The sequence below is a fragment of the Chenopodium album genome, chromosome 23 (assembly GCF_948465745.1).
Source record: "Chenopodium album chromosome 23, dcCheAlbu1.1, whole genome shotgun sequence".
In the NCBI taxonomy this organism is placed as follows: Eukaryota; Viridiplantae; Streptophyta; class Magnoliopsida; order Caryophyllales; family Amaranthaceae; genus Chenopodium; species Chenopodium album.
In genome coordinates, this window is record NC_137856.1 from 25,236,163 (window position 1) to 25,263,523 (window position 27,361).

A 27,361-nucleotide genomic window follows, 5' to 3' on the forward strand; every position below is an offset into this window, starting at 1 on the left:
TAGTATGAAATCTCCTAAATCTTGTTTGTGAATCAAACTCTCCTCCTAATTCGGGTTAACTAAGCGCATTTCATATTATCTCAAAAATTTAACACAATTTGTTTTTCAATTAATGATTCACTGGAAACAGTTTCTAGAAAATCACATTTATGAACACAATTTCTTTAACATATTTCTTTTTTTAAAAAAAATGATTCACTAGAAACAGTTTCTAGAAAAATCACATATATGAATAACATTTGTTTTATATAAGCTTGGCCAAACAAACCCTTTATTGTTGTAAAACATAATCAATGGAAGGGAAAAAAATAATATAAAAATAACAAAAATTATTTATTTAGACTTGGAACTTTGGAAATGGGAGGAAATTCCTATAAATATTACATAAAATTATGCTATATATAAATGGCATTTGCAAATGGAAGCACCTTTTGCTCTCCTCCAAATACACAAAAAATGAAATAGAAGATGAGTTGTTTCCTTCGTTCTGTGTAATTAATCATATATTCACAAATCAGATTACCCTTTAAAATGACAAGTCTTCTTTGCATCTACCACTCACTGATTGTAATTTTCTGCAAAGATCCAACACAATATGCATTATGTTAGCTGTAATTTTTACTATCAAAGTCTGCACAAACCAATCACATTTTAAACGGCCTGTGTTTGAGAAGTCGAATTTGATGTCTTAGAGACACTACGTCTAATTAGCAAAGCAAATAGCAGCTCATTCCAAGAGTCGGGAACCCCAGGTAGGCACCAATGACTGCAATCCTGGCGATGGACTGATGCTGGACCAGAACCAGGACCCAGGTAGTACAACGACAAGTGACCATCCTTTCTGTGGGAAGACATCACTGTAATGTTCAACATGCTTATGTCCCTAAGTTTCGAACTGTTACTGTGAGATCCCAAAACTTCTGCAGCTATGTTGAGTTTTGACCATGTTTGAGATGAGACCAGAGACTCCCCGAGCTCTGGGAGGTTTTCCATGTGACAGCTTCCGCCACTTCTCCAATCACCACCTCTGCCAGCCACAAATGTCATCAACATCATAAGTATAGTGATTGACTGTGTGCAGTATTAAGGTAACATGGACAAGGTCAGGGTATTATTATAATGACATGAGTACTTCTGAAGTATTTGGGAGTAAAGCTAAAGGATACACCATATCCTAAGCAAAAAGATCACAAAACGATAAAAGGCCTTTCTTTAACATGAAGCTACCGAGTTAATGCAACCAATAATAATGCTTCAGTTATAAGAATCAACTTTAAGCTTAACATGTTCATCTAAAGGCACTAGAGAGTTAAGAGGATACAATGAAAGAAGTGGATCACATATAAATCTTTTTGTGAAAGAACTTATATCCCCAAAGTCAGAGCTTGTTTAGCTACAGTTTGAGTGGCATAATAATATAATGATCAAAGAAGATCGAACAGAAATAACAAACCTGAAATGTACAGGGGCATAGGTACGAAAGAAGACCTGTGTCTTACTTGTATCTACCTCTTTGTCTATCCAGCCAAGAACAGTCTCCAGGGATCTGCGGTATGCGTCATCTTCTGTGATATTCATATTTACCTCTACCCCAATTTGAAAGTAGCAACCCCTGCCCAACAAAAAACATTTCCAACGGTCAGCTCTTGCATAATAAGAATTCCAGAGAATAGCAGGAAAATATTAAAAGGTTAAAAATGAAAAAAATATATCCTATAATACAATAAATTAATTGCTTTCCATCAGGTTGCTGCACGGAAATAAATGATTCCATTTTCACATAGTTCAAAAGTTTCAAAATTGCTACATAGGGTGAAGCAACTTACTCAGATACACTTAAAAAATTTTAAGTAGCTATTCACATCTTCCTAAATATTCCCATTGGGCTACATAACAAAATTGGACCAAGATATATACATGAATTCACTAGTTCATGACTTCATGCTAATTAAGCAAAGCGTCCAACTTGTGAAACCGACAAACCCCTTGCCGACCATGGTACTAGGAGTTACAATGCCGTTGGAAAGCAGCTCAATGTCATCAGTCTACGACTGGCAGAGGGACAAACACAATGTGGAGCCAAATATTCCAAAAAAGCAATGCATGTGGTCTGAGCAACACATTAATATTATAAATCAGATACAGATTCTGTTCATTCCTTAACAAATTACTTTATTGGATTATCATGCCCATATATAGAGGTGGCTCCCCAGAAATCCTTTTAAATAATAAACAATTTTACAAAAGAAAAAAAAAATGTTTAAGGCTTTTTGCATGAAGCCGATATCAATTACTACTTTACTGGTTTGTGTTTGGTTAACAATGTCAAAGGAAAGTAATAAAGAGTACAGGGAGGAAAAATAAAATTATGGTAAGGGAATGAGAAAAAATTAAAGCAATACTTATACCAGACAGTGGTTCTGGAATACAGAGATTACTAAACTATACTAGCAATTCACATAGATTCACCGACATATTATTTCTAAATTACTTAAAAGATAATAAAGAACTTTAAGCAGTCTCATCGAATACTCGATTTTTATAAGTAATAAATACAAATAAAAGAATCACATGTGAAAGAAAGGTGATTAAGTACAAATTGGGAAGAGGGGGGGGGGGTTTCAGGGGGAAGCTACAAAAAAATGTCAACAGAGCAGGGTAGCAGCAGACAAAATATAAGTTTAAGGATGGATTAGAACAGCTGAAATCTTTGGAAAATTATTTTTACATACTATTATCAGTTCAAATTCAAGTCATATCGATTTTCATTTGATAATTTGAAAATTCCTGTTCCAGAATTTTGATAATTTTGATGTCAAGGACACTACTATTATTAAAAAGAATATGAGGGTGTAAGACAATGAGACATTCAGTTCCAGAAATAGGAGTAATTGTTCTAGCTTTTGGACTTTCGGTGCTAAGATATTGACTTTACCTATTCCAGCTGATGCATTTTAAGGCCATATGATGCAGCCATGCAGGGGAAGTGTAAACTAGAATTCAGTAACTTAAATGTTGAGATGCCAAATGGCCAAAAAAAAAAAAAGAAAAAAGGAAGGAAAAGCAACGAAAATGGATAACTGCAAAGCTAGACAGGCAGACCAGACATAAGACTAGCAAAGCAAAACTCAACTGCAAGGTTAGATATTTAATAATCATGAGTTGTCAAATTACCCTCTAATAGTCTTCTCATAGTTCCACCAGTGTCCTGTATTGAAGACAAGAACATCAGCACCCTTCCATCTCCCAGCATTCCAGTCCATTTGATCTAATTTTAAAGTAGACCTGACCTTTTCTGGTGCTCCTGCAGGGGGGCGTCCTTGCAATACGAGAAAAGGAGACCGATAATACTCCACTGTGCAATTATAGTCTTCAAACTTGAAAATCAAAAAGCCTTTGTGCTTTGTTATAGGATTTCCATTCACTTCATAAATTAATTTCTGATCAGAAACAGCAGAAGCAAGCATACAAAGAAGTGATTCCCATTGGTTCCTTCCAATAGAGTCTCCCACAAATACGACGCGTTTGTTCCTTAATTTTTCCAACATCAATATTGCATCAAATCTGATAATGGTGATAAGCCAAGAGAAGTCATTGATTAGAATGCAAATCTATACATAACAACAAAAAAGGATAGTAGAAATATGAAAGCACTGGAAATCTGGAACTTCATCACCATTGATAAAGTTCAATTCAATGCAGAATAGATAACCAATCTTATTTTCACTTATTTTAGATGTAATAAGTTCAAGCAATATGAGTTTAGGGTTAACAAGTTTTGATGAAATTTGTTCAGCACTAATAAGTTCAAATAATCTAATTCCACCCTCCCCCTCCCAACTTAAATTTCATTTATCATGGGTTTAATAAGTTATAATTAGAGGTGGTTATTGGACAGGGTAGCCCAATGATAACAGGGTCAGGGCCAAGCTTATAGGGTTTTTAATGGACGGGGCTATTAATGGACAGGGCCCTTATTGGGTAGGGTCAATATAGGGCCAACATGTTTTTCCAATTTAGTTGATAAAGAAATACATAATGTAAAAATAATTATATAGATTAATTTGTATTAATATGTATTTAATAATGGTTTTGTCCAATATTTATTTTATTTGATATTTTGTAGGCCCGCCCATTATCGACCCGCGACCCGCATTGGCCCGACCCCATATTGACCCTATAAAATGTGACCCTCTTTGACCCTGACCCTCAACCGACCCGCACCGATCCTGACCGACCCGCCCAATAACCAGGTCTAGTTATAATAATATACTTCAAGATTAATATAAATTACAATAACTTCAAAACTAAAAGTACATATGCATTAAGTTCAAGACTAGTAGATGCAAATAAGTTTAGATAATAGAGTAAAAATTAGAGCTAATAAATTCAGATAAGATGAGTAAAATTCAAGTAAAGTGAACACTACTTAATTTAGTAATACACCATCTAAATGTCTAATAATCAAATTACATAATGAAAACTAACCCCTCTTTGATGCGAATTTAAAGGAAAAAAAGCAAGGGCATTTTGCATATTAGTTGTGGAACAAAAAAAATAAAAATCAATGTTGCTTGTGAGCAAACAAATGGTTAGAGAAAGTGTCAAAATTGTGAGAGATAAAAAGTATAGTAAGTGCACTAGCCTAACGGTCATGCTAAATTGGCAATGCTAAATTCAATCCATTTCAATGTACATAAATAATTGATATTTTACCAACTTTTAACCAACAATGTCTTAGCCTAACGGTCAAGACCAAGACCTATGTGCCATCTATGGTAAATAAAAACAAAATTCTTTATTGCATCACTTCCACTCATGTACATCCATCTACAAGGAAACTACCAGCAAAAAATCAAAAATCAATCACTATAAAATTGCCATATAAATTGAAGTATATATCCTACAAACAACAAAGCAACACAATAAGAAACAAATACATTAATAAGGAGCCATTATGGTAGTTGGTGAGATTAAATGGTATTAGTACAAAAAACATATAAAAAGAAGAGAGTACACACTTTTTTATCCTAGCAAAATACACCAACTGACCCAAATTAGGCAATTTAAGCATTTCCTACATTATTGGTGGTTGTTTAAGGACCAACTTAAAGATAATAACAAAATTAAAGGAAAGTTAATCTAACTAAAATAGAATTAAATTTCGTAGTTTAACCTTCCCCCTCATGGTGCTCAACTTTAACACTCAAATTAAACACAACATTTTCATTTACTCGACAAAAAAAAAAACAAAAAAAAAACAAAAAAAAAATAAAACACACACACACACACAAAATTGTAAACGAGTATATTATACTTAGTCACCTCAACTTTCATAAAAGCCACCCTTTTAAAGTGCAACATTGTATACCAAATGTCTCGAAATACAGAAATGACATTAAAATGCGCATACAATGAGTACATTGCACACAATCACCGTTAAGTCACATAAGGTCTCTCCATTTTTTTCTCGCAAATTTATAGGGACTAAACTTATACAGAAACATACAATACACCCCGTTGCACACAAGATAAATGTGCATAATGAGTACATTGCGCACAACACACATATAGTCACCCCAAAGTCACATTTTCTCGCAAATTTATAGGGACTAAACTTATACAACGACATAAATACACCCGTTGCACACGAGACATCATAAAAATGATAAGCACGCAACACATTTCGAAACCAACCATTAAAAAGCAGCAAACATAAAGTTAAACACAACCCAAAAAAAACAGGAACAAAAAGATATACCTTGGTAAATTGCAAAGTTTAGGCTGCCAACGCCACTTGGTATAAAAATTATCAGGTCGACCACTCTCAGAACACCTAAACCCAAAATCCATAAACTCACAATTTTTTGATTCATACAATGGATAACTCTCATCCCACACCCAATCACCATCAAACACGTCACATTCACCACCCTTTTCACTCAAAAACTCGACCCTTTTCACATTACCATTAGAAACACCAGCAAATTCATCATATTGCAGCCATTGAAACCTCTGTGATTTAAATGGAAAATTCAACCATCTTCCAAAAACTCTGTAATCTAAGTAATAGTAACAACAAATAATAACACCAACAGTTACAAACAAGAACCCAGTAATGCTTAATGAAGGCTCAAAGAATCTGAAACGTTTCAACTTTTTTGAGAAATTGTCCATGTAATTTGGGTGATTAATTTGGTGGGTGTTAATTTGTTCTTGAGATTGAATGTTGGACATTGTTAAAAGGGTGAAATGAGGTGATTTTGGGAAGTGGGTTATTGGAAGAAAGCTGCATTAATGGAGTTACAATGAAGGAAAATGAGAAAAAATGGGGGAAATAAAAGTAGTGGAGAAGGATTAAGAAGGAAGGTAGAATAGAGTATGAGTATGGGAGTTAGGAGAGAGAAGAAAAAAGACATGGGTATTAGCAAAGCAAAGTAGTATTCATGGCGGTTACTGAACTTGCTCTTTTTGGGGTTTTTTAAAAAGGAGTGGGAGGGAGATGAATGTTTGGTTTCGAAATCATTAGTTTTGGGGTTTGTGATTGTTAGTGGAATGAATGAAAATTGTGTGATTATTTTAGTTTTTGTATCAAAGTGACTTCGTTGGTCGTTATTTAAATAGATTTCTCAATTATAAAAAGATGATCAATGTAACTTTTTATAGAGTACTCTCTAATTCTTCCCATGATCTTGTGATCTTATTTGGTCTTTTTATGTGATTGGGGAGTGTTTTCGGCTTATGGCGTGTTCTTTTTACCTTAATAAAAAAAAGTTTCAGGTTTATTAATAAGGTTAGATAAGTTATAATAAGTTTAATCAGAGCTAATAAGTTTCAATAAATTTAATAAGGTTTAAAAATAAGTCATTCTTATGCCAAAAAATTAATTGTTTGCAGTTAACGTAATCTTTTTTGCTCTTTTTATTTGACTTAGGGTATGTTCTCTTTACAAAATTGGACCTGAACTATCTGAATAAACTTATCTGAACTTATTACACCTATTGAACTTATTTAACTCTATTAAAATTATTAGATCTTATTGAACTTATTAGACCTTATTGAAACTTATTGGACCTCATTGGATCTTATTATTATTGTCAGTGCCCTAAACCGCCGGTCAAACGGTGGTGGAAACTAGCCGATAGCCACAGTCAACCGACTTTGACCGTGGGTCAACCGAGTCCACCATTGTTTCCACCCATGGTTGACCACAGTTGACTAGTAGTTTAGGTTTGCCAGTTCACTACGGTGGATTGGTGGGTGCTTCCAGCAACCAAAAAAAACCCAAAGCCCGTACCTCATGAGGTGCCAATGGCAGGGTTGGTGGTGATCCTTCGATGACCTAGCTTCGTCACCATCCATTTTTCTTCTAGTTAGTTGTCGACAATCCAGTCACGGTGGTGGTGGACGTGGTGGTGGGTGGTGGTGATCAATGTGGTGGCGTGAGTGATCGTGGCTGCTTTTGTGGTGGTTAATGGTTGCTATGGTGGTGGTTTGATGTACTTAGGAGAGAGAAAGCTAAGTGGGGTTTAGTAAGCATATTGATGGTCATTTACATGAAATGTTGCTTGTTAGATAAATAACGTAGGCGGGATTTAGCGATTCATTAAATGGATGGTACGTACCACGCAAACGACACAATACATCAAAGGGCATCACTTTCCTTTCTCACCCTTTCCCTCTCTTGATTTCATTCCCTTTACCCCATCTGAACCAAACGCCCCCTAAAACCGTATGTATATTGAGGGGAATTTTAGTATTTCTCGTAGGGGTGAGCAAACCGGGTACCCGGTCAAAATTTTAGGACCCGGACTTGGAATTGGTTGGAACCGGGACCTAAAATTCGGAACCGGAATTGGAATTGGTTTAACCGGGTCCTAAAATTTAGGAATTGGAATTGGTACCACCGGGTACCGGTTCCGGTTCCGGGTACCCACTAATGTATGTAATTTTTAAAATATAATACAAATTATAATTCTTATTTTAGTTAGTATCATTATTAGTGTTTAATACTTATATTTATATATGCATTAAGCTATTTGTATTCATGTTAGGTATTAATAATACTTTTTTATTTTACAAATTAGATACATTTAACATATTTTTATTATCTAAAATTTATTTAGTTTAGGATATATTGGGTAACCGGGTACCCAACCGGTTCTGGTTCCAAAAAGTTGAGAATTGGAATTGGAATTGGTTATAACCGGGTCCTTAATTTATTACCCGGAATTGGAACCACCGGGTCCAATCTCGGTTCCGGACCCGCCGGTTCCTAACCAGTTCCGGTTCCAATTCCGGGTACCCGGAATTTTTGCTCACCCCTAATTTCTCGCCCCATATTGTAACATGCAAGTAAAGTTTTACAATACCAATTTGACACAAAAGCTCATATCAGATACGTCCCACATGAGATTGGATTTTATTTTTTATGGATTGTTAAATAACACCATCAGAAATTATCAAACCACCGTCATTTCAAGCAAAGAGACACACTTGCCCTTACTAAGTTTTTTCCATATTTTATTTCTCTAACTTTAGTCCATCCACCACTTCTAAAACAACCAAGTCAACCACCACCAATCATGACACCGATACGACCCACGCCACCACGTCGAGCCTTATTTTTATCTCTAGGATTAGAAAAGAGTACATCCCTAGGGGCTAAGTGGGAAAACAAAACACAAGCCAAACCCTAGCCTAGCCAATGTGGTCACAAACCAGACCCTTGTCACAAAAATGCAGTCTTCCCTTCTCCTTCTTTTCTGCTTTTTCCACCTTCAAAACCCTGATTATGATTCCAATGAACCCTTCTCATAGAATCAGTAGTAGAACTCTTAGTAGAACCAAAAGCCAAACCTCCATTATCAATTCCTTCTCAAGGTCATCAACAACAAGGTCACTCTCTCTTCCACCTTCAACAAGGGACCCCATTGATGGGATTCTCACATTGCAAGAGTGGCAGAATTGGGGCACTAATTCCCCTGTTCCTGCTTCTGTCATTGATGCCATTCATTACTTGAAGGCTTTGGAAACAGAGACTGCTGTTCAGATGAATTTTGGTGGCAATGGTGGTCGACTCACTGTATGTTACTCTTTCTTTCTCATTTCTTGTGTTTTTTCTGAATTTTTCAGATTACTGTTTCATTATTATTTGTTGTTGTGGTGATTATGTAATGAATTGGGTTAGGATTATGAAAACTTAATGTCTTTTTATGTAATTAATGTCTTTTTATGTAATTGTTTGCTCAATTTGTTCTGTAGTTGGGTTTTCATTTTGTTCTGTAATTGGATTTTATATTTGTTCTGTAATTGCTTGGTCAATTCGAATGGTGGGGAAATAACCCCTATTTTATTTTTTTGGTGGGGGTGGAATAAATGAACATGGGTGTGGGAGAAAAGGGGTGGGGGTGTGTTGGATGAGCCTGATTGACTAATTTGGAGTTTGGGACAGTGACAATTTTGTTGATTATGAAAGGAACTAGGATAGAGCCTAAATCGTCCTTGCGAATGATAACTTGATAAGAGTCGAGAGTTACGATTGTGACATCAATTAAATATAGCAATTGAGGTTGTGACATAAATTTGGTGAACTTGAGGACTTGAGGTGTTGTACTGTTGTAGTATTTTCTACTAGGGAGTAGTTGTTTCATCTTGTAGGGCGCTTTGTGTAATTTAACGAGGTTTATGCTTGGCTATTGTATGGTTCATTTTAAAATATTTTTTAGGTTATGTTGAATGATTTTTCCTAGAAGCTGAAAATGTGAAGTCTGAATTGAATCCTATGAATGACCCTATTTGTATCCAATTACTACTATTAAGTCATCAACAAATTGAATTTAATCACGAACAATGTGATGCTTCTGTTTGCCCTATAAAACTTTATTTGGCGCATCTAACTGGAGCCTGATCATGATATGTGAAATTGATTTCCGAATATGATATGTAAATTGTTAAATCTAACCCAAGTCCAAATCATTGTCGTTCCAGATATATGGTTCATGCTAGCCCAAAGTGGCTTGTAGATTTTGTAGATTTGATAATTTGGTTCATCGCAAAGTCAATATATCAACTACCAGAATGGCTACTTCATGTAGCTGTCTTAATTTGTTTCTTGTTTAGAATTTATCTTATTGAAAAAGGTATAGAGTCCGAAGACTTCAATTGGTCTTATGGTGATTCAATCCTTAATTGCAAAGTGCATCATAAATCCTAATTTCTCTCCACCATCTATGGCATACAATTGTTTCTTTTTATATTACTAATCGTGGGTGTGTTTTCTTCCTTTAAGAAGTGATTTCTAATAAGGTGCTTTTGACCCTATGTGGATGGCATTTCAGTAAATAAATTTGATTCTAATTCTAATCCAAAATGGAGGTCTTTAGCTTTGTTTTTGAGCCACATCTAGGATTTGTTCTGCATTAGGGTTTTGTTTGAGTAATTAAGGTAGATTTTAGAGGAACTACATCAAAAAGAGTATTGCTATACCAATGATATTATGTCACAACTCACAAGTACCCCTTCCGTAACGATGTAAACATTCTTGACTATTATCTTCCCTTACTATTCAGAGCTTAATTACTTTGGTATTCACTGATTTATTTTTTACAACACTACTTTTCACACCATCTGTTTATTGCTCTTTAAATATGCTTCAACATTGTAAAAGAAAATTACAAATAATAAATGTTCTGGTTTGACCTTAAAAAGGCAACACATTGCAAGTATGTCAATAAAGTAATTGTTACATAAATCATTGGTGTGAAAAATAGATTAGTGACCTTTCCTACCTTTTTTGCACTAATCATGATAGAGACAAAAAGGAGGGTTGTTTTATGTTTGATTTTTGGGTTTATTGAGCTGTTCATTTATGTATGTTTCAGGGTGAATTCAAAATTAAAGAGGATAAGAAGCATAGAGCAGCCTATAAGGCATTAAGTGATTCAGAAATGAAGCTTCAGTTTTTCTCAGCACGACAGATAGCTTGTCGTTTACTTGGCAGTCGAGGATACCTTTGTCAGAAGGTATTTGATTTCTGTAATTTTTTAGCATTTATTGAAATTTTGAATGCTGGTTTGTACTTATTAGATACTTTCTTTGGGTCCGCCTCTATATTTTTCCTGGTATAAGTAATGTTAGGTAATCCTTTCTGGCATTATCAAATCATTTCACCATGTTATTGATGTCTACCCTGCTTCCAGTGTTGGCTTCCAAATGAAGAAGATTGCATGTGCTTGAAAGTCAAACCTAGCCCACTTTGGCATGGGATACGATTTTGGTTGTACATGCATCCTAAGGTTTGTGTTTCTGTTGCATTTTAAGAACACGCCTCAGTAACTTTGCAATAGCAGATGGCATATATCTATGATTAATTGTCTTTTGTCTTATTTTTCTAGGATTTTTTGCGGCAAAACAACACAGGAAAGGTGTTATGGCAAGTGTTTGGTGTGCAGGCAGCAACATTATGCCTCTATGGTATTGCTGAACATGAAGACACAATGTGGAATGAATTTAAGAAAGCAGGTTTGTTTTTAATGGCGTCTTCTAGGGTAATTTGTTCATCTTTTGTAACTTAATGATTGGTTTTTGACTTTTATAGAGTTGTATTAGTTTGATGCCCAACCCAGGTAAATTGTCTCATATTTATTGTGTCTGTAGCTCTACAAAATTGTTTCATATGTTGCCATGCCTCCTGTGTTTCCAATTGCACTTGCTGCAAACGAATTCGTAAATTACGTGGAACCAACTTCTTGCTTTTCATTTAGCTCGTTCACTGCCAACATGCCATGTTTAGAATAGCCAATTCCATATCTTTTATTTTACTTGTTTTTTTTAATTTTTAATTTATTTATTTTATTTATTCACATATCTTCAGCTGATCCTTGTCATGGGTAATGGGACTGGAATAAGAAGTAATATTTTCCGTTCTCTCCATCCTGCAGTTTATCTCCAACCTCCAAGTGGTACTAGGAATTCAACTAGTAGTAAATGGCTTCCACAGTTTCCATTGATTTTGATTTGAATTAGGCTTGCTGTACTATAATGACTTTGGACCTACTCCCTTTGTTTATTTATATTGTGCTGTTATGGTTATGAAATAGTTAGTTAATTATTATATTGATATTAAAGCTGCTTTGTAATCTTTTGTTGATAATGCAAAATGACTAGCTATTAATAATCTAAATTGGCTGTAATATACGAAAAGGAAACTTTACTGTTGCCTGTTTTGTTAAAGTTCAGGTTTTAATTTAGTCAGGTTATTGATCAGACGAGCTGATAACAATAAAATGATAAATCATAGTATTGGAGCTCAAATTTTAAGGATACTATCAATATTGCTACTGCATTCTCTCATTTCGTATTTTTTGTGCTGTGTTATAATTTGCATCATATTTCATCCTTTCAACTATTAAGTGAATATTTAAATTTTGGTTGGATGATTAGCTATCTGCTAGATTGCAAGTTTAGTAATTAGTACCCCTTTGAAAATTGGTGGACTTTAGTTAGGACCATGGCAGTGTATTTTGAATTGGTCAGTTGGCAATGTTATAACGAAATCAGGGTAGAGATAGCCTTAGTGTTGGTGTGCCAAGGGACACAATTCCCTTTTGATTCAAAAAGCTTTGTTTGAATTTGTTTTACTTTCATTTGACTCAATTAGCTTTGTTTGAATGTGTTTGACTTTCATTTGATTAAAAGTTTGCTGTGAACCTATGTTACGTTTCTGGAATCTGGTTCTCCAATCCAATACTTTACCGCAGTTCAGTTAATGCTTCTTATGCCAACCCCCCCCCCCCCCCCCCCCAAACTTATTTTGTTGTGGATATGGTGGTATTCAGTGGATTTCATTTCATGTGCTTTCCTTGTCACGAGACCATGCTGAGCGCTCACTCTTGACGATATACATTTACATATTCAGGAAAAAACATGGTGTGGTGCCTGTATCCTAGTAAGCCTGGAATTCCCAAGTCCGTAAAGGATTACTTCTTATGTGATACGCCAAGTATCGAAGATAGCAATTTGGACAAGGTACTTATGCATACTTATGCTTTAATATCTTCATGTATTACTAAACATCTATTGTATATGGTGGAGAATGATGGATTGTTATTTGTACACATTATAGATTCTTAGGAGGTAAGGGAGGAGTGATGTTTGAATTAAGGGGGTAGAATCATACATTGGTGAGGGGAGTATAATGTTGGATTCATACAAAATTAGACATCAACTACAAGTCAAAGTCAATGTTAGATTATGGTGCATAATTCAATCTAATCCGACCCGTTATCATCCTCTCAATATTATTTTTTTACCGCAAAATAATTAAATAATGCTCTCAAATCTCTTTATTATTTCTTATATTTCTATGAGAATATATTGTCAATGTTTTCTCCGTTTTACTGTAAATAGTGTGTAAAGAACAAAAGGAGTAATTTTTTTTTAGGAGAGTTTGTCCTTAGCCACCAAATGTTTCCACCTTTTCAACTTACCACCCTATGAAAACTTTTAATTATTTAACCACCTTATGTTTGTATAAAACTATAAACCTAACAAATCACCACCTTGTAATTGTCTTCATTATTAAAATACCATTTTGCATTATCATTAAAGCCTTAATCCCAAAGGGATGGGGTCAGCTGCATGAACCAATACTCATTCCGTATAATCTTCCACGGCAATCCTTCTTCTCCATTTATTCCCAAATTTCTCGTCTAAAGCCAGATAAGATTGTATACCCACCCTCGCCATGTCCTTTTGAACTCCTTTCACAAGGTGATAAATTGAAAAAAATAGGAAACATAAGATGGTTAGGGACACATTTTCCTAAATTTTAACATTATATTCTTTCGTGTAAGGTTCCTAAATCATAACAAGATGCTCATTCTTCAGCATAATTAAGTGCTTGCTCACTAATTTTCTGTTTGTTAAGTGCTTGATTTCTTCAGCATATGTAGTTGCCTCATATTTTGTCAACGGTTTCAGGCCTTTTGTTTTTAATTTGTGGAATACTTGGTGTGTAAACTTTATAATTAAGTAATATATCGTCTTTTATGTGTTAAAAAAAAAAACAAGATGCTCATTCTTAGTATTTTTTTATTTATTTATTTTTATTCCATATGTACTTCGTATATATTTTGTGATTTCACTTATTTGTTTGAATCCACTACGCTAATTTATTTGTCCATATTTTTGATGCTCCACAGACATGTGAAGATAAAATCTTGAATTTCATTCTTATAGATGGAACATGGAGCAATTCTACGGCAATGTTCAAGCGGTTAAAGGTAACCTCGTTTTTGTAGTTCATCACTATCATTAATTAAGGGAATAAATTATTCATTGTTGAATGTCTTATAATTCGAGAAGACGAACCTGCTATTGTGAGGCTGGTTGTTTTGATATGAGGAAGTTTCTCTTTTACCTATGAGCTTCGCCTTTCCCCTTTAAAAAAAGTAAAACATATTATAACTTTAGTTATGCATTTGTGTAAATCATAAGAATCAGGTATTATGATCTATAGTCTATATTAGAAACAAACCAAATAAGATCTCACATGACCACGTTATTTTCTTATGTGCAAGTCATAAAAGATGGTCTAAGTGTGATGAGTGAATACTCATCAATACATGTTTTTCTTATGTGCAAGTTATCAAAGATAATCTAAGTTTGAAATGGGTGTGAATAGTAGCCACCCAATACATGGCCATTACAACTCATATATAATATTGTTAAGTTTTAATGAGAAGATCGAGGGTTTTTTTGATTTTAGCAGTCAACAATCATGGAGTTACTATACCAACAATATTTCTAATTTCTTCATCTTTAAGCTCAATTAGACGATTGGAGCTCATGCCCCCTAGTATTAAAGGGGGAAGTGGTAGATAAAACAAGGCAAAAATAGAAGCTACTCCCTCCGTTCCTAAATATTTTTTTACGTTTCCATTTAGGGTGTTCCTTTTTATTCTTTACATTTAGTATCTTTCCTATTTTGGTCATAAATTTTGGACTAAAATACCCTTGTTTTACAATTTTTTTACTCAAAAGTCCTTACTTTTCCATGTGCTATTGTACTTTTTGTATTATTTTATTAGTTTTTCAACACTTATTATTACTTTCTCTCTCCTCTTTCCTCTAATTTCTCCACCCCACATGCTCAACATTGTATTTTTCAATAAATTTGTACTTTCAATCATTGAAATATTCCAATATTCCTCAACTTTACACAATTTCTTAATTACCGCGCATAATTCCAAACGTAAAAAACATTAGGGAACGGAGGGAGTAGAAAACAGTGTTGTAAAAATATAAAATTATTAGGATTGAAATAGCAATGGACCATGGCGACGTTGGGACATGATGACATACATGTAGTGGTGGTAACGGTTGACATATACGGAGTATGGGTTACAATCTAGAAAGACAGTGAATAAAAAATTACCGAGGTTGCTAGTCAAAACTGACCAATACAGTGGCGGATCTAGGATTTGAGTAATGGGGGTACGAAATTAAGTTTAATAAAAAAAATTTACAAAATACAAAGTAATATGTGGAGCGTAGTCATTTTTTCTTAACTAAATTTTGAGTTAATAAACCATTTAACTATTGTATTAGTATTTGGTACTATATACCCTATCTTCCGACAACAAGGCTTATAATGGAGTAACGAAATATCTTTTAAAAAGAGATTGTCTAAGCAACCTGTTGTGGTAACAATATTTCTCTTTGATTAAAAGTATAAATCTACCGTGGAAAAATAAACAATATCACCTAGAGACCTCTAACAGGTCTCTTTGTTCAAAAGCTCTTTTTTCAAAAGCACTACTGTGGAATATATATCATCTAAGAGACCGCCTGAGACCAGTTTTAAAATAGGCAGTCTCTTAGAATTTAATACTTGTACAAAAAAGGCGCGGTGATTAGGTTGTTGTGGTAGATTACTGATAACAATACCTAAGAGACCGCCTATTAGATACACAGGCAATTTCTTTTTGTATCAGTTTTTTTTTTTCTTCGCGGAATGGGGGTACAGTTGTAACTCTATGTACCCCCCTAGATCCCCCACTAAACCAATATGAGAAGATGTTGAGCCTTGTGTGTTATCATGGTATTAGAGCCCAAGTTGTGGGTCTCTTCTACACTGGGTCTTTGAAGCAACTAGATGAGGATATACTTCAGCGGGATGTCTAGCTCCTAAGAGAATTGTATTTGATTACCTTTCCACTTAGCTTTGAATTTAAAAAACACTTACAAGTGAAATAAGTATGGAACCTATACGTATGCACTCCTGAATTGTCCCACATTGGAGAAAGAGGGTATGATGAACCACTTTATATACATAGGAGTTACTCCTTCCATACCCATCATTTTTGGTAAGGACCATCTTGGGCTTTCTATGTGGACCAAACTCTATATTGGATTATTCTTAATTAATCAAAAGATGAGAGTGTTTAGAGAAGAGGAAACGTGGGATTCTTGTTGTCAATTATTCCAATACTAAATTGTAGCCTAAATACCTAATTTATCCTATGTTACTCGGACTCGGGTACCCATGTCCGACACGGGTACGTGTCCTAGTGTCCGACTCGGCTATTTTGTGAAAAAATTCTATAGTTTTCAACTAAAATGAAGTGTCCATGTGTCATACCCATGTCCGAGGGTCGAGGGTCCGACACGGGTATTTGAGGTAAAATGAAGAGTCCGAGTAACATAGAATTTATCAACATTAAAATTATTACCATGCACAACCTTAAAAAAAAAAAAATAGGGGAAAATGGTTTGTTCCTAGTATACAAGGGTCCTAGTAGGGTCTTGAAAGGTGTCTTGTATGCAGCTTTGCTTGGCTTTAAGGGTCTTGAAAGGTCTCTTGTATGCAGCTTTACATGGCTTAAGGGTCTTGAAAGGTCTCATGTATGCATCTTTACTTGGCTTCAGTTTCATTAAAATACTTTTTTTATTCTTGACCTAGCGATAACAAGTAGACACTTGACCACCTAAACAACTGCGTTGTACAACTGCGTTGTACAACTGCGTTGTACAACTGCAAATATGAAAGAAGTTTTCATTAGACATTTGACACCCCAGCTCTATAATTGTACGGCGTAGGAAAGAAGTCTAAAGTCCCATATCCTAAGCATTTTATGTGTTTTTGAATTTTATATACTTTTGTTGCATAAAGAAGCTACAACATTATTCATGTGGTTAAACTTGTAAAACTTTGTCTGAAGTTTATCATGCACAATTTTTAATATTTTTATGTGAGGTCTTGATAAATTTGTTGCAATGTGTACTTTTGTAATGTACATTTTTCATGATTTTGTCAAAGACCGGTTCCTTACAACAAGTTTATGCTAATAAGGACAGTAAATTAAGGGAAAGCTTGATTACTACTTGATTGATTGAAATTAATGATTGCAAGGATAGTCAATGGCTTAAGGCCATCAATCTCATGGTAGCTTTAGGCTACTACTCTCAAGGATGTTCTTACTTAATTTCTGGATACTTGACTCTACACTCCCTTCTATCTTATACTAAGCTATCCCATTACTAAAGAAATACATGTGACTAATAGACATAAAAATAGCACAACCAAAACAAGACATAGAAATTACTATTGCTACTTTCCCTAATAAACTCTTAATGATATTTGTCTCTTCTTCTTTGTTGAGATTGACTCAACTTGCTCTCGTTGACTCCCCTAACAGACCGTTACTTGCTCCTCCTTGCTGAACCTTGTGCACTTCTGATTTGGGCCTCCTTGAATAGACTTTGATGGGCTGGCCGGACCTCTAGCTGAATCCATAACAGATTTTTACTAATAATATAAAGGAAAATTACACTTCAATAATCCCAACTATGAACGACTTCTAATAATCCCAACAAAGTTGTTTTTTATTTTTATTTTTTATAATTTCAACTATGCTATGCGTTTGCCTCTAACTCTAATAGTCCCAATCGGTCAACACCAAGTTAAGGACCTGATATAACAAGTAACCATGACACGTGTTAGCACGTGATTGGTCCGTGATTAAGAAAAAAAAAATTAAAAAACATAAAAAATTAACAAATAAACAAAAAAACCAAAAAATTCCCGGCCACTTTCCCCCACCGCAAAACCTAAACCCTTTCCCTAACCTCGTCGGAAACCGGCCGGCCACCCCCATTATTGCCGAAATCGGCCACCCCCAATAATCGCCCGGCCGGCCTTCCACAACCCCAATTGACCTAGCCCCGACCCCCGAAGGGATCGTTCTGCTTGGTTCTTTGCTGAAGACAAGAGGGACAAGAGGCTGAGAGTGAATAGCATAAGGAACTGGATGGGAAAGTTCACCAACAAGAATGTTGCCAAATGTGTTGCAAGAATGGGACAATGTGCTCCAGTGCAGGATGAGGTGTAGGATGAGCCCGAGAGGCCATTGAAAAGGCTGCGCTTAAAACACCAAGGCCAAGCTGCACCTTCTAATGGCCAACATAGCCCCCCGTCTGCTTCTTGTGCATTGAAGATGCCTAAATTGGAGCCTGGTGAGTCAGAAGTTTCTCCCGGTCGGCGGACCCAGCGCAGCCACCCCGATCCCAAAAACCTAACCTGGTTTCGTTGGAGTTGTTGGTGGTTTTAGGATCGGGAAGGCTGTGTAGGTTGTTTCCGGGGTCGGGGCTAGGTCAGTTGTGGTTTTTGAGGGCCGACTAGTCAGTTTCGGTGGTTAGGAGGGCGGCTGGCCGGCTTCTGGTGAGTTTAGGGGTGTTGTTAGGTTTTCGCGGTAGGGGAAGGTGGCTGAGAATTTTTGGGGTTTTTTTAAAAAAAAATTTTGGACCAATTACGTGTTAACACGTGGCTATTAAAACCGATAAAAAAACTCAGGTTACCGGTCATTGGGACCATTTGCATATCATAGTTGGGAATAACTTGGGATGATTAAAGAAATAAACCTTAGTTGGGATTATTAGAAATAAGTCGTCCATAGTTGGGATTATTAAAATGTACTTTTCTTAGGATAAAAGGTTAGATATTAAAGGTCAAAGGTATGCATTTGATACCGTGTAAAATGCAAAGTATAACATATTAACATCTTTATAGAACAGAGTGAGTATGATTCATAATAAAGGCAGTTTATCATAATTCAAAGCTATATAATTGTGATTATTCTATCAACTTCATTAAATCTAGACCTTATGTTGTCACATGATTAGGGAAGTTTCAGAGGTTCATTTAAAGTGCAGCTTTTGAAAATAAATTTAGATTGGATCACGTAGATGAATCAAAATCTTAATATCTCTGTTGCAATGGTTGTAATCACTTGGGAGATGCAACTTTAAAGATCAGCAACTGTTACCAACACCATGAATGCAATTTTATTAAGTGGCTACACGCCTACACTGTCAAAACTCCAAGCCCTTGAGCATTAATATAACGTGATCTAGCTCAAATTTGATGCTTGTTTCTCCTTTTTATCTTATCTAACTGAATTTTGTGGATGATTTTTCTCTGGTATATTTGATTTTCATTATGTAAAGTCTTTAACAGTTCATATCCTGAAAATACTTGAATTTTGATGAATCTATTTTCTCATTCATTGTACAGATTCCTTGAGCTTCCTGTATGCTTATGATTTATGAGTCTTTTCATTAATTTTAAAGTATATGTATGATGTAATAACTATGTAATCATCCAGGAGCGAGCAAAACTTGAGTGGGGAGAGGATGACATATCTTGCATATCGGTTGCAACAGGTGCTTCAGCAATGCACAGACTTAGGCGAGTTGTAAAAATTAATTTATGCTTTTACCACCTCATTATCGCCTTCTGATTCTTTCCTTAATTTCCTTGAGAAAATTCTTTGTATGTACATGTAACTACCTCATAGGGTATCGTGTTTCTTTTACTGACTGCTCCTTTTGTTTTGAGTGCAGGCCCCAACCATCATGGGATCGCACTTGCACAGCAGCAGCAGCTGCTGGCCTTCTTTATGAATTGCAGCTTATTCCTCAATTCAGTTCATATTGTCTTGATAAACAGGGTGAAGCTATAGAAGATACTGTGGATGTTTTGTTAGAGGCTCTTACTACTCGGCGCCTTCGTATGGGCAGGTCCATTACTCGTAAAATGAGGACTGGCTATGTCTGTTAAAATTGACTATTCGATTTACAGTTGTTTCCCAAAGCTGTTAAATATAAAAGATAAAACTAAAGAAAAGAGAAATGAGCAAAACTAATGAACGTTGAATTTATTATTGCTTTATAATACTGAGATACATCCATTTCCTTAAATAAGCTATTGATAAAAACTACCAAAGCTAAATAATAGGAAATCACTATTCCATTACTAACCCACTTACCCTCTAACCGGTAACAATCAACGTAAACAATAACAATAACTACCCTCAACTTAAAAGCACAACTCAACATCATCAGTATGTTGAGAGTGAGGGATAGCTCAAGTGGTTAGAGCTCTCCTCCCGGTTTCAAGAGATCTTAGGATCGATTCTCATCACCTGCCCTTGTGGCTCTCTAAACACCAAATAAAAACATCATCAGTATGTTAAGATGATTAGTGGAGAGATTATTTAGGCATTTACTTTGATCATGTGATCATGATAATATTTTTCTAGTTTTATAGCGTTGGTTGATTTACTCTCCTATAAATTATGTTGTCTACTACAAGTTGATTTTTTTTTTGAGAACGTGTACTACAAGTTGATGTGTAGAGATTAATAAGATATTATTATTGTTTCATTATCTTTATACACAGTATTATTTACATTTATTAATTAAACAATCATTTGTCATTCCAATATTTTATCTTGATGACTAATATAATTATCTCAAAACAAAAATTTTGAATTAATTTGTTGTTAAGTTACAAGTAAAGGTAGTCAAAAAATCAAAGGGCAGATAGGATGTGGGATAATTGTAATAAGCTTTTAAAGTTAAACTAGTGTGTAGGCCGGGCGTTGCACCGGATTACTACTTTTAATTATATATAATGACATAATGTTGGTAAAAAAAAAAGACTTAACATTGTCTTAATTTTGTTAAATCTATTCGTTTTTATTAATTTTTCTCTACGTTGTATAATTATTTATGTGTTTACTTAAACATATAATAATTTATGTGTGTATGAATAACATGAGTTATTATTGGCTAAGATGGTAAGAATGTGATCTCATATACATGAGGTCACATGTTCAAATCTTGTGGGATGTTTTTTTCTCAATAGTGACATGAATACATTGCTACAATGCTAGTGGTGACGTGGCATAAGTGTAGTGATGTGGCACAATATTAGTGTAGATCTACGTGGAACATAAACGTTTTTAGGAACGTTTTTTAATACATAAGTATAGATTAATTTTTTTTTGGGAAATTTTCTTTATTTTTTTTTTATTTTTTTTATTTTTTTTTGTTGAGTGGAAATTTTCTTTGGTGAACTAAAATTAATTTTTTATCAACGTTTTGAGGGATTATAGTGGTGTCAAGACATAAAAGCGATGATCAACACACGAGCTTCTGAAGGCGTGGCTGGGATTAGGGAGGTGCAGTGAGGCAGAGAAAGAGCTGAGGGATGGGAGCATATGGGTGGCTGAAAGGGGCAGAGGGTAGGTGTTGCCGGAAGGGGAGAAGGTTGGCGGGGAGGGGTGAGTGTTTTTTTTAATTAAATTGTTTAAAAAATATTTAAGTTATACTTCCTCCGTTTTCTTTTACTTGCAACACAGCCTTGTGGCACGTGTTTTGAGGTCGGGTTTATGTAATGTAAACGGACAAATTTTTCATTATAATTTTTACAAATGATACTTAACCTTATTCTAATTTTCGTGTAAAAATTATATTAATAAAATCGTCGTTATACTTCCTCCGTTTGCCCTCACTAATCATCTCCTAAAACTGTGTGCTTAAAAGGTGTGTTGCAAGTAAAAGAACGGAGGAAGTATTTTTTATTGTTAAAAAAATAATAATAAAAAGACATCATTAATGTCATGAATTGCTTAGAGCTATATTAAATGTCGCGCTCATTTTACCTACTAATGCCCGCATTTTAACTTTAAAAACCATTTTGCCCCTTTTCCTCCTCACTCTCATCCATAGAAATCACCTCTGACTTCTCCATTAAAGCTGTCTCATGAGCATCCACTAAACACATAGACCTTTCATCCATTGAACATATAAAAAAAAGAAAAAAAAATTAAATTAATTGTTTAACAATAACAATATAGAAATTTGGACCTCTGAATGGGAAATCCTTAATTAACAACAAAATTAAGAGTTTTAAGTTTAAGGAATTGGTAGTAAAGAAGCGAGGTGGGGTGCGATGGAGTTTATGTTGGTGGCTGAGAAACGGCCGAAAATATCGTAACTCGCAGTTTTGCAAGGTAAAAAGAAACGCCTAGATATTTCGTAACCTGCAGGTGGGAACGAAAAATCTAGGCGTTTCCACCTGCGGGTTACGAGAATTTTAGGCGTTTCGTTTTAAAAAAAAAAAAGAAAAAAAAAAATTCAGAAGCCACTTATGGTGGTGATGGGCTTGGTGGATGTTGGTGTTAGTGGAGGTGGCTGGCGAGGAGGTAGTAATGGCGGTGGTGCTTCAATAGTGGAGTCATATGGAGAAAGCTCATAATGTCAAAAGCTGCATCAATGAGGGGAAAAAGCGCATTGCCCCACTTTAATGGAGAATGCTTTAACGGAGGAGAACGCTCATAAGTCACTAGAAAGAACAGTTTAAAATTTTGGGGAGCGTAAAATTGTTAAATTGAGGTAAAATTAATTATTTTTATAGCTAGGATAAATACGTAATTTTAGTTTATTTTGCGGGCGTTAATTGGAGATTTGAGGACGACGTTTAGCGTTCCAAATATAAAAAATATAAGATTAATAGTATTTTTTTTTTTACAATTAGGTATTACCAAGAGAATTTTCCAATTAAAATCATAACAGCTGTGGGAAAAAAATTTCAATCCTTAAAAAAAAAAAAAAATCCCAAGAAAATCCAAAAAAATCCAAAATAGGAATTTCATATATGGATGACAATGGACTAATACAACAATTTTAAAAGAAAATCTGAAAAGGCAGACAGGGAGCATCCATATCCGGCTATTATGCAGAGCTTTCCTGGTTAACAAAACATGGTACTTCCTTCTAACTCATTTTTCCTTTTGGCCTATTATTTTTCCAGCTAAGTGTTCGTTGGGAACTTGGTTGAAACAAAGTAGAAGATATATATGTTGACCGATATACATCCCACAAAAGAGGAAACTGCTGAAACGCAAATAGCAAAACTGGAATAACTGCTAGAAACGCGATAGGTGCTGGTATCCATATGGAGTCGCGTTGGAAGGTGATGAAGAACGTGGCAGTGAAAGCAACCATCATAGTAGCTATGGAGATGAATAAAGATGTTAGGCCAACCATGAGCTTGTAAGGTAGTACCTTAAGAAAATCACGTTCTGCATATCGCGATGTCAGGATTGACAGAAACATTAAGATGGAAGTTGACGAAGCAAACAATGAAACTGCATTGGATATTGCAAACACCTTGAAATATGCTTCATTTAACAAAATGGGATGCCCATCCTTATCATCATTACCACCAGGTAGGGTAAAAGCGGCTGTAAAATTTACAGTCGTAATGAGTGTTGCGACAAGAGTACATGATTCTGCTGTTTTCTTCATCCACTGCTCCCCTAGTGATTGTAGTTTCTCATGCTCATCAGTAAATATAGTTTGGGGTGTTCTTTTAAATTCACTCGTATCATCATCATCATCATCATCATCTTCAAAGTCACTTTCAGATTCACTTCTACCCCCTTCATCTTGCGGGGTTTTTCCAGGCTCATGTCCATCCTCACCATCTTGGACGATCTTCCTCACCTTATTCTTAGCCACTGCATAATGGGGCTGAACAACCTCTTTCACAGCCTAATATTGATTGGTTAGAAAGTGATTAATTGTTTCTGTAAGACTGTAAGAGGCATAATGTTGAAATGGACAAAAATTAAAGGAAAAGAGTTTAGTAAGATCGATAACCTCAAACCATAGTAGCTCTCTTTGCATTTGTAAAGCGGCACCTGACACGCAGTTGAGTCTGTCACGAGGTGCAATCTTAGCAGCTAAATGTAGCATGTTATTTTGATCGTCATCCTTATAAGTAGCAATAAATTCTTTTATGGTTCCAATCTCATGTATGAGCTTGAAGATTTTCTCATGTCGATATATAACAGCAATATGAAATATGCTTCTACATTTCTCATCAACTTTCCATATCACATCAGGATATGAACGGATTAGCGTGATTAGGAAATCGACATTCCCCATTTTTGCTGCAACAAATAATAACAGCCACGGCTCTGCAATAAGGTCTGAGATCTCACTTTCACTTAATTTTATGACTTCGTCCCAAGCTCTCTGAGTCAGTTGAATTGCTGATGCCATCTGATGTTTTGTTTCATCCTTGTTAGTGCCTGAAATAAAATTGCTGTTGAAATTATTGATCTGTGAAGCATTAAAACTATTTCATCAATCAGGTCACGGAGAAAATCAAAGTTAGTACATACATCGTCTAAGAAATTTTTTCCATACGCTTTGCTCGCTAGTTTTGATTTGTAAAGGCCTTTGAGCAGCAAGAGTGTGCAGCACAGTCTCCTTCTTTGAATTGCGTTCAATTGCCAAATGGGGATGCTTATCTAAGAAATGAAGCGCAACGTCTACACAAAATAAAATGAAGGTCAGCTCTTAATGTTAAAAGTAAAATACCGTGTATCAAGTTCATGAGATTGACAAACTTAAAATAGAAGAATCGAGCTACAAAGATATGTTCATGTACCATACAAACCAGCCTCTATGGCACTGGTTATCATACCAATGCGATCCTTATCGTTCAACAGTCTATCACTTGTCACTTTTATAAGGTATTTTACCATCTCTCTTTTGCCAAGAAGGATTGCCATATGAAGAGGAGTCATGTTTTCGTTGCCTCTGATATCTGGTAAGTCTTTATTTCTCTCTACCATCAATTTTGCAATGTCGACAATTCCGGATGATGCTGCAAAGCAGAAGGCCGTATTTTTGTGAATGTTTTTTGATTCCAAGTAATCATTTATACTAATCATAAGGTCTGCCAGATTTTGTACAAAATCAAGGTGCTTGGCTGCTGTTGCAATGTGTAAAGTTGTGTCGTCTCGTTTAGTGATCGAGGCAGATATCCAGTTAGGAGCTTTCTTGAAAATGTTGTGTGCCGTCTCCCAGTCTCCCTCCATAGCGGCTTGGTAAAGAGGCACTCCATTTTTCAAGAAGTCTTTTCTTGCTTCATCTATTTGGTCTAGCAAGAGAAGATCATAATAATGTAAGCGCTCATAATTTACATCAATCACAAAAATTTTAGTTCACCAAAGAAATTATAACCAATTAAAACACTCTGTTTGTTTTTTTCTTTTTGGTAGTATGTTTTTGTTGTATTAATTCATTTAACAATAACATCCTTACTCTATGTTTTTAGTTGCATCACTTTTGTTTCATGAACTCGTAAGTAATTTTTAGAGTAGAGAGAGAGATAGAGAAGAAGAAATAAATGTATTTAGTTAAAAAAGAAAGTGATGTAACTAATTTAAAACATCTTTTATTAGAAAATTAATGCAACTATATAAACCTAGGAAGTATAATTCTTTCAAAAAAAAAAAAAAGGAAAAAATTGAAAAGAATAGTCCCACCTTTTATGCATCTGCTCAAAATAATTCCAACTTTACGTGTTCTAGAAATAATCCCACCTTATACCCCATCTTCCCAAAATGAGCCTTTTTACCAAATTTTTTTGTTTTTATCCAAAAAAATCCCCTAACACCCTAACCCAACCCCACCCCACCATTAGCATCGCCTTTCCCCCACCGGCGACAGTATAACCCTAGCCGTCGGCACCCCTGCCCCACCAATACCGGCGAAACACTCCTTCTCTTTCCCTGAAAACCATTCCAACCCTACCTAACCACCGCAAATCACAACCTAGCCTCACATTTCCAACATCGCAACCACCTCGGCCAATACCAATTTCGCACCCCAGCCTCTTCGAACCACCGCAAATACCAACCGAACCACCTGAAACCCCACCTAAATTGGCTGATGTCAGGGATTAGCAGCGACATCACCAACAATTGGCTGTTCAAATCATCAATAAAATCACAGTCGCATAATTTCATTAATCCGTTTTGATTATTTGGCCATTTGGGGTTGAATTGCTTGTGTCTGCGATTTGTGAGGGCTAAAATGGTGTTGACGGTAGTTGGGGACGGTGGTAGCAATGTTGCTGGATGCGGTTTTGAAGGCTGTCGCGCTGGGAGGTTGGGGTAATTGTGGAGTGGTGGTTGTTGTGGGGTATGTACTGTTGGGCGAATTTGGAGGTGGTGCGGTGGTTGATTTATGCGGCAACAGTTAATGATTGGTGTGGGGTTGTTGGTGTGGCTGGGCGAAGCAGGGGAGTTAAGAAGGGTTGTGATTGGTGAGTGCGGCTTGGTGGTGTTGGATCGATGTGGGAGGTGAAGGTTGTTGCCTCATGATGGTGGAGCGGCGTTGCAGCTTGATTGTTGTGGCGAATCCGGGAAGACGGTGGCTGGGTATGGTTGTTCCGGCGAGTGGTTGGGGTAGGAAGAAGAAGGGAATTTTTTTCGTTATTTTTTTTTTATAAAAAGTTATGTATAAAACCCAATTAAAAGGTAACACGTGTCAAATCACCTTTTAAAACAGGTTACCCATTCAATCAATCAGTCATGAAATGAATGGTCATTTTGAGAAGATTGGGGGTATAAGGTGGAATTATTTCTAAAATACGCAAAGGTGGTATTATTTTGAGCAGATACGTTAAAGGTGAGATTATTTTTTTCAATTTTTCTAAAAAACAAAAACATACATAGTAATTAAGGGCTTGTTTGGCATTGTTTTCTGTTTTCAATTTTCTTTTTTTTGAAAACAAAAAACCAAAAATAGGAAACAAGAAAAAGGTGTTTCTACTTTTCTATTGTCAGTTTTCAAAATTGTCATGATTTTAATAAGTTTGACTAATTTTTGTTTAATTATATGACTTATATCATATGAGTTTGAAAACCGAAAAACCAAAAAACAGAAAACCACAGCAATGCCAAACGAACCCTAAATTTTTAAAAATCTGGTCGTTTTGAACTAAACTTAAGCATAAAAATCCAAGTCCAAACCTACAACATAATGCAATGCTGGGCTTTTATTTGGGCCGTCACTCTTTTTTGGGCCAATTGTTGATCCCAAATAAATTTCTATCATTCAAAATGGATAACGATATAACTAAAAGCAAAAGAAGTCATACTTAACGATTAGCAATCCAAAGAATAAATTTCTCTCTCCTATCAATACCACT

General features: G+C 35.4%; 3 protein-coding genes across 3 annotated transcripts; 1 reads left to right on the forward strand and 2 right to left on the reverse strand.

The window, feature by feature from the left end:
• Positions 1 to 304: 304 nt before the first annotated feature.
• Positions 305 to 6,537, reverse strand: LOC145608900 (protein trichome birefringence-like 10). Its single transcript, XM_081664486.1, has 4 exons — positions 5,762 to 6,537; positions 3,175 to 3,564; positions 1,454 to 1,612; positions 305 to 1,027 (listed from the first exon to the last, which is right to left on the reverse strand). Exons 1-4 carry the CDS (start codon positions 6,235 to 6,237, stop codon positions 652 to 654), a joined length of 1,401 nt encoding a protein of 466 aa, XP_081520612.1. The 5' UTR covers positions 6,238 to 6,537; the 3' UTR covers positions 305 to 651.
• Positions 6,538 to 8,746: 2,209 nt separating this feature from the next.
• LOC145608825 (uncharacterized) lies at positions 8,747 to 20,603 on the forward strand. The gene is made up of 8 exons (XM_081664418.1): positions 8,747 to 9,085; positions 10,884 to 11,024; positions 11,202 to 11,297; positions 11,397 to 11,523; positions 12,920 to 13,029; positions 14,205 to 14,285; positions 19,668 to 19,750; positions 19,906 to 20,603. Exons 1-8 carry the CDS (start codon positions 8,795 to 8,797, stop codon positions 20,120 to 20,122), a joined length of 1,146 nt encoding a protein of 381 aa, XP_081520544.1. The 5' UTR covers positions 8,747 to 8,794; the 3' UTR covers positions 20,123 to 20,603.
• Positions 20,604 to 22,974: 2,371 nt separating this feature from the next.
• Positions 22,975 to 26,757, reverse strand: LOC145608262 (uncharacterized). The gene is made up of 5 exons (XM_081663874.1): positions 25,692 to 26,757; positions 24,809 to 25,303; positions 24,540 to 24,689; positions 24,013 to 24,446; positions 22,975 to 23,904 (listed from the first exon to the last, which is right to left on the reverse strand). Exons 2-5 carry the CDS (start codon positions 25,239 to 25,241, stop codon positions 23,125 to 23,127), a joined length of 1,797 nt encoding a protein of 598 aa, XP_081520000.1. The 5' UTR covers positions 25,242 to 25,303; positions 25,692 to 26,757; the 3' UTR covers positions 22,975 to 23,124.
• Positions 26,758 to 27,361: the final 604 nt, after the last annotated feature.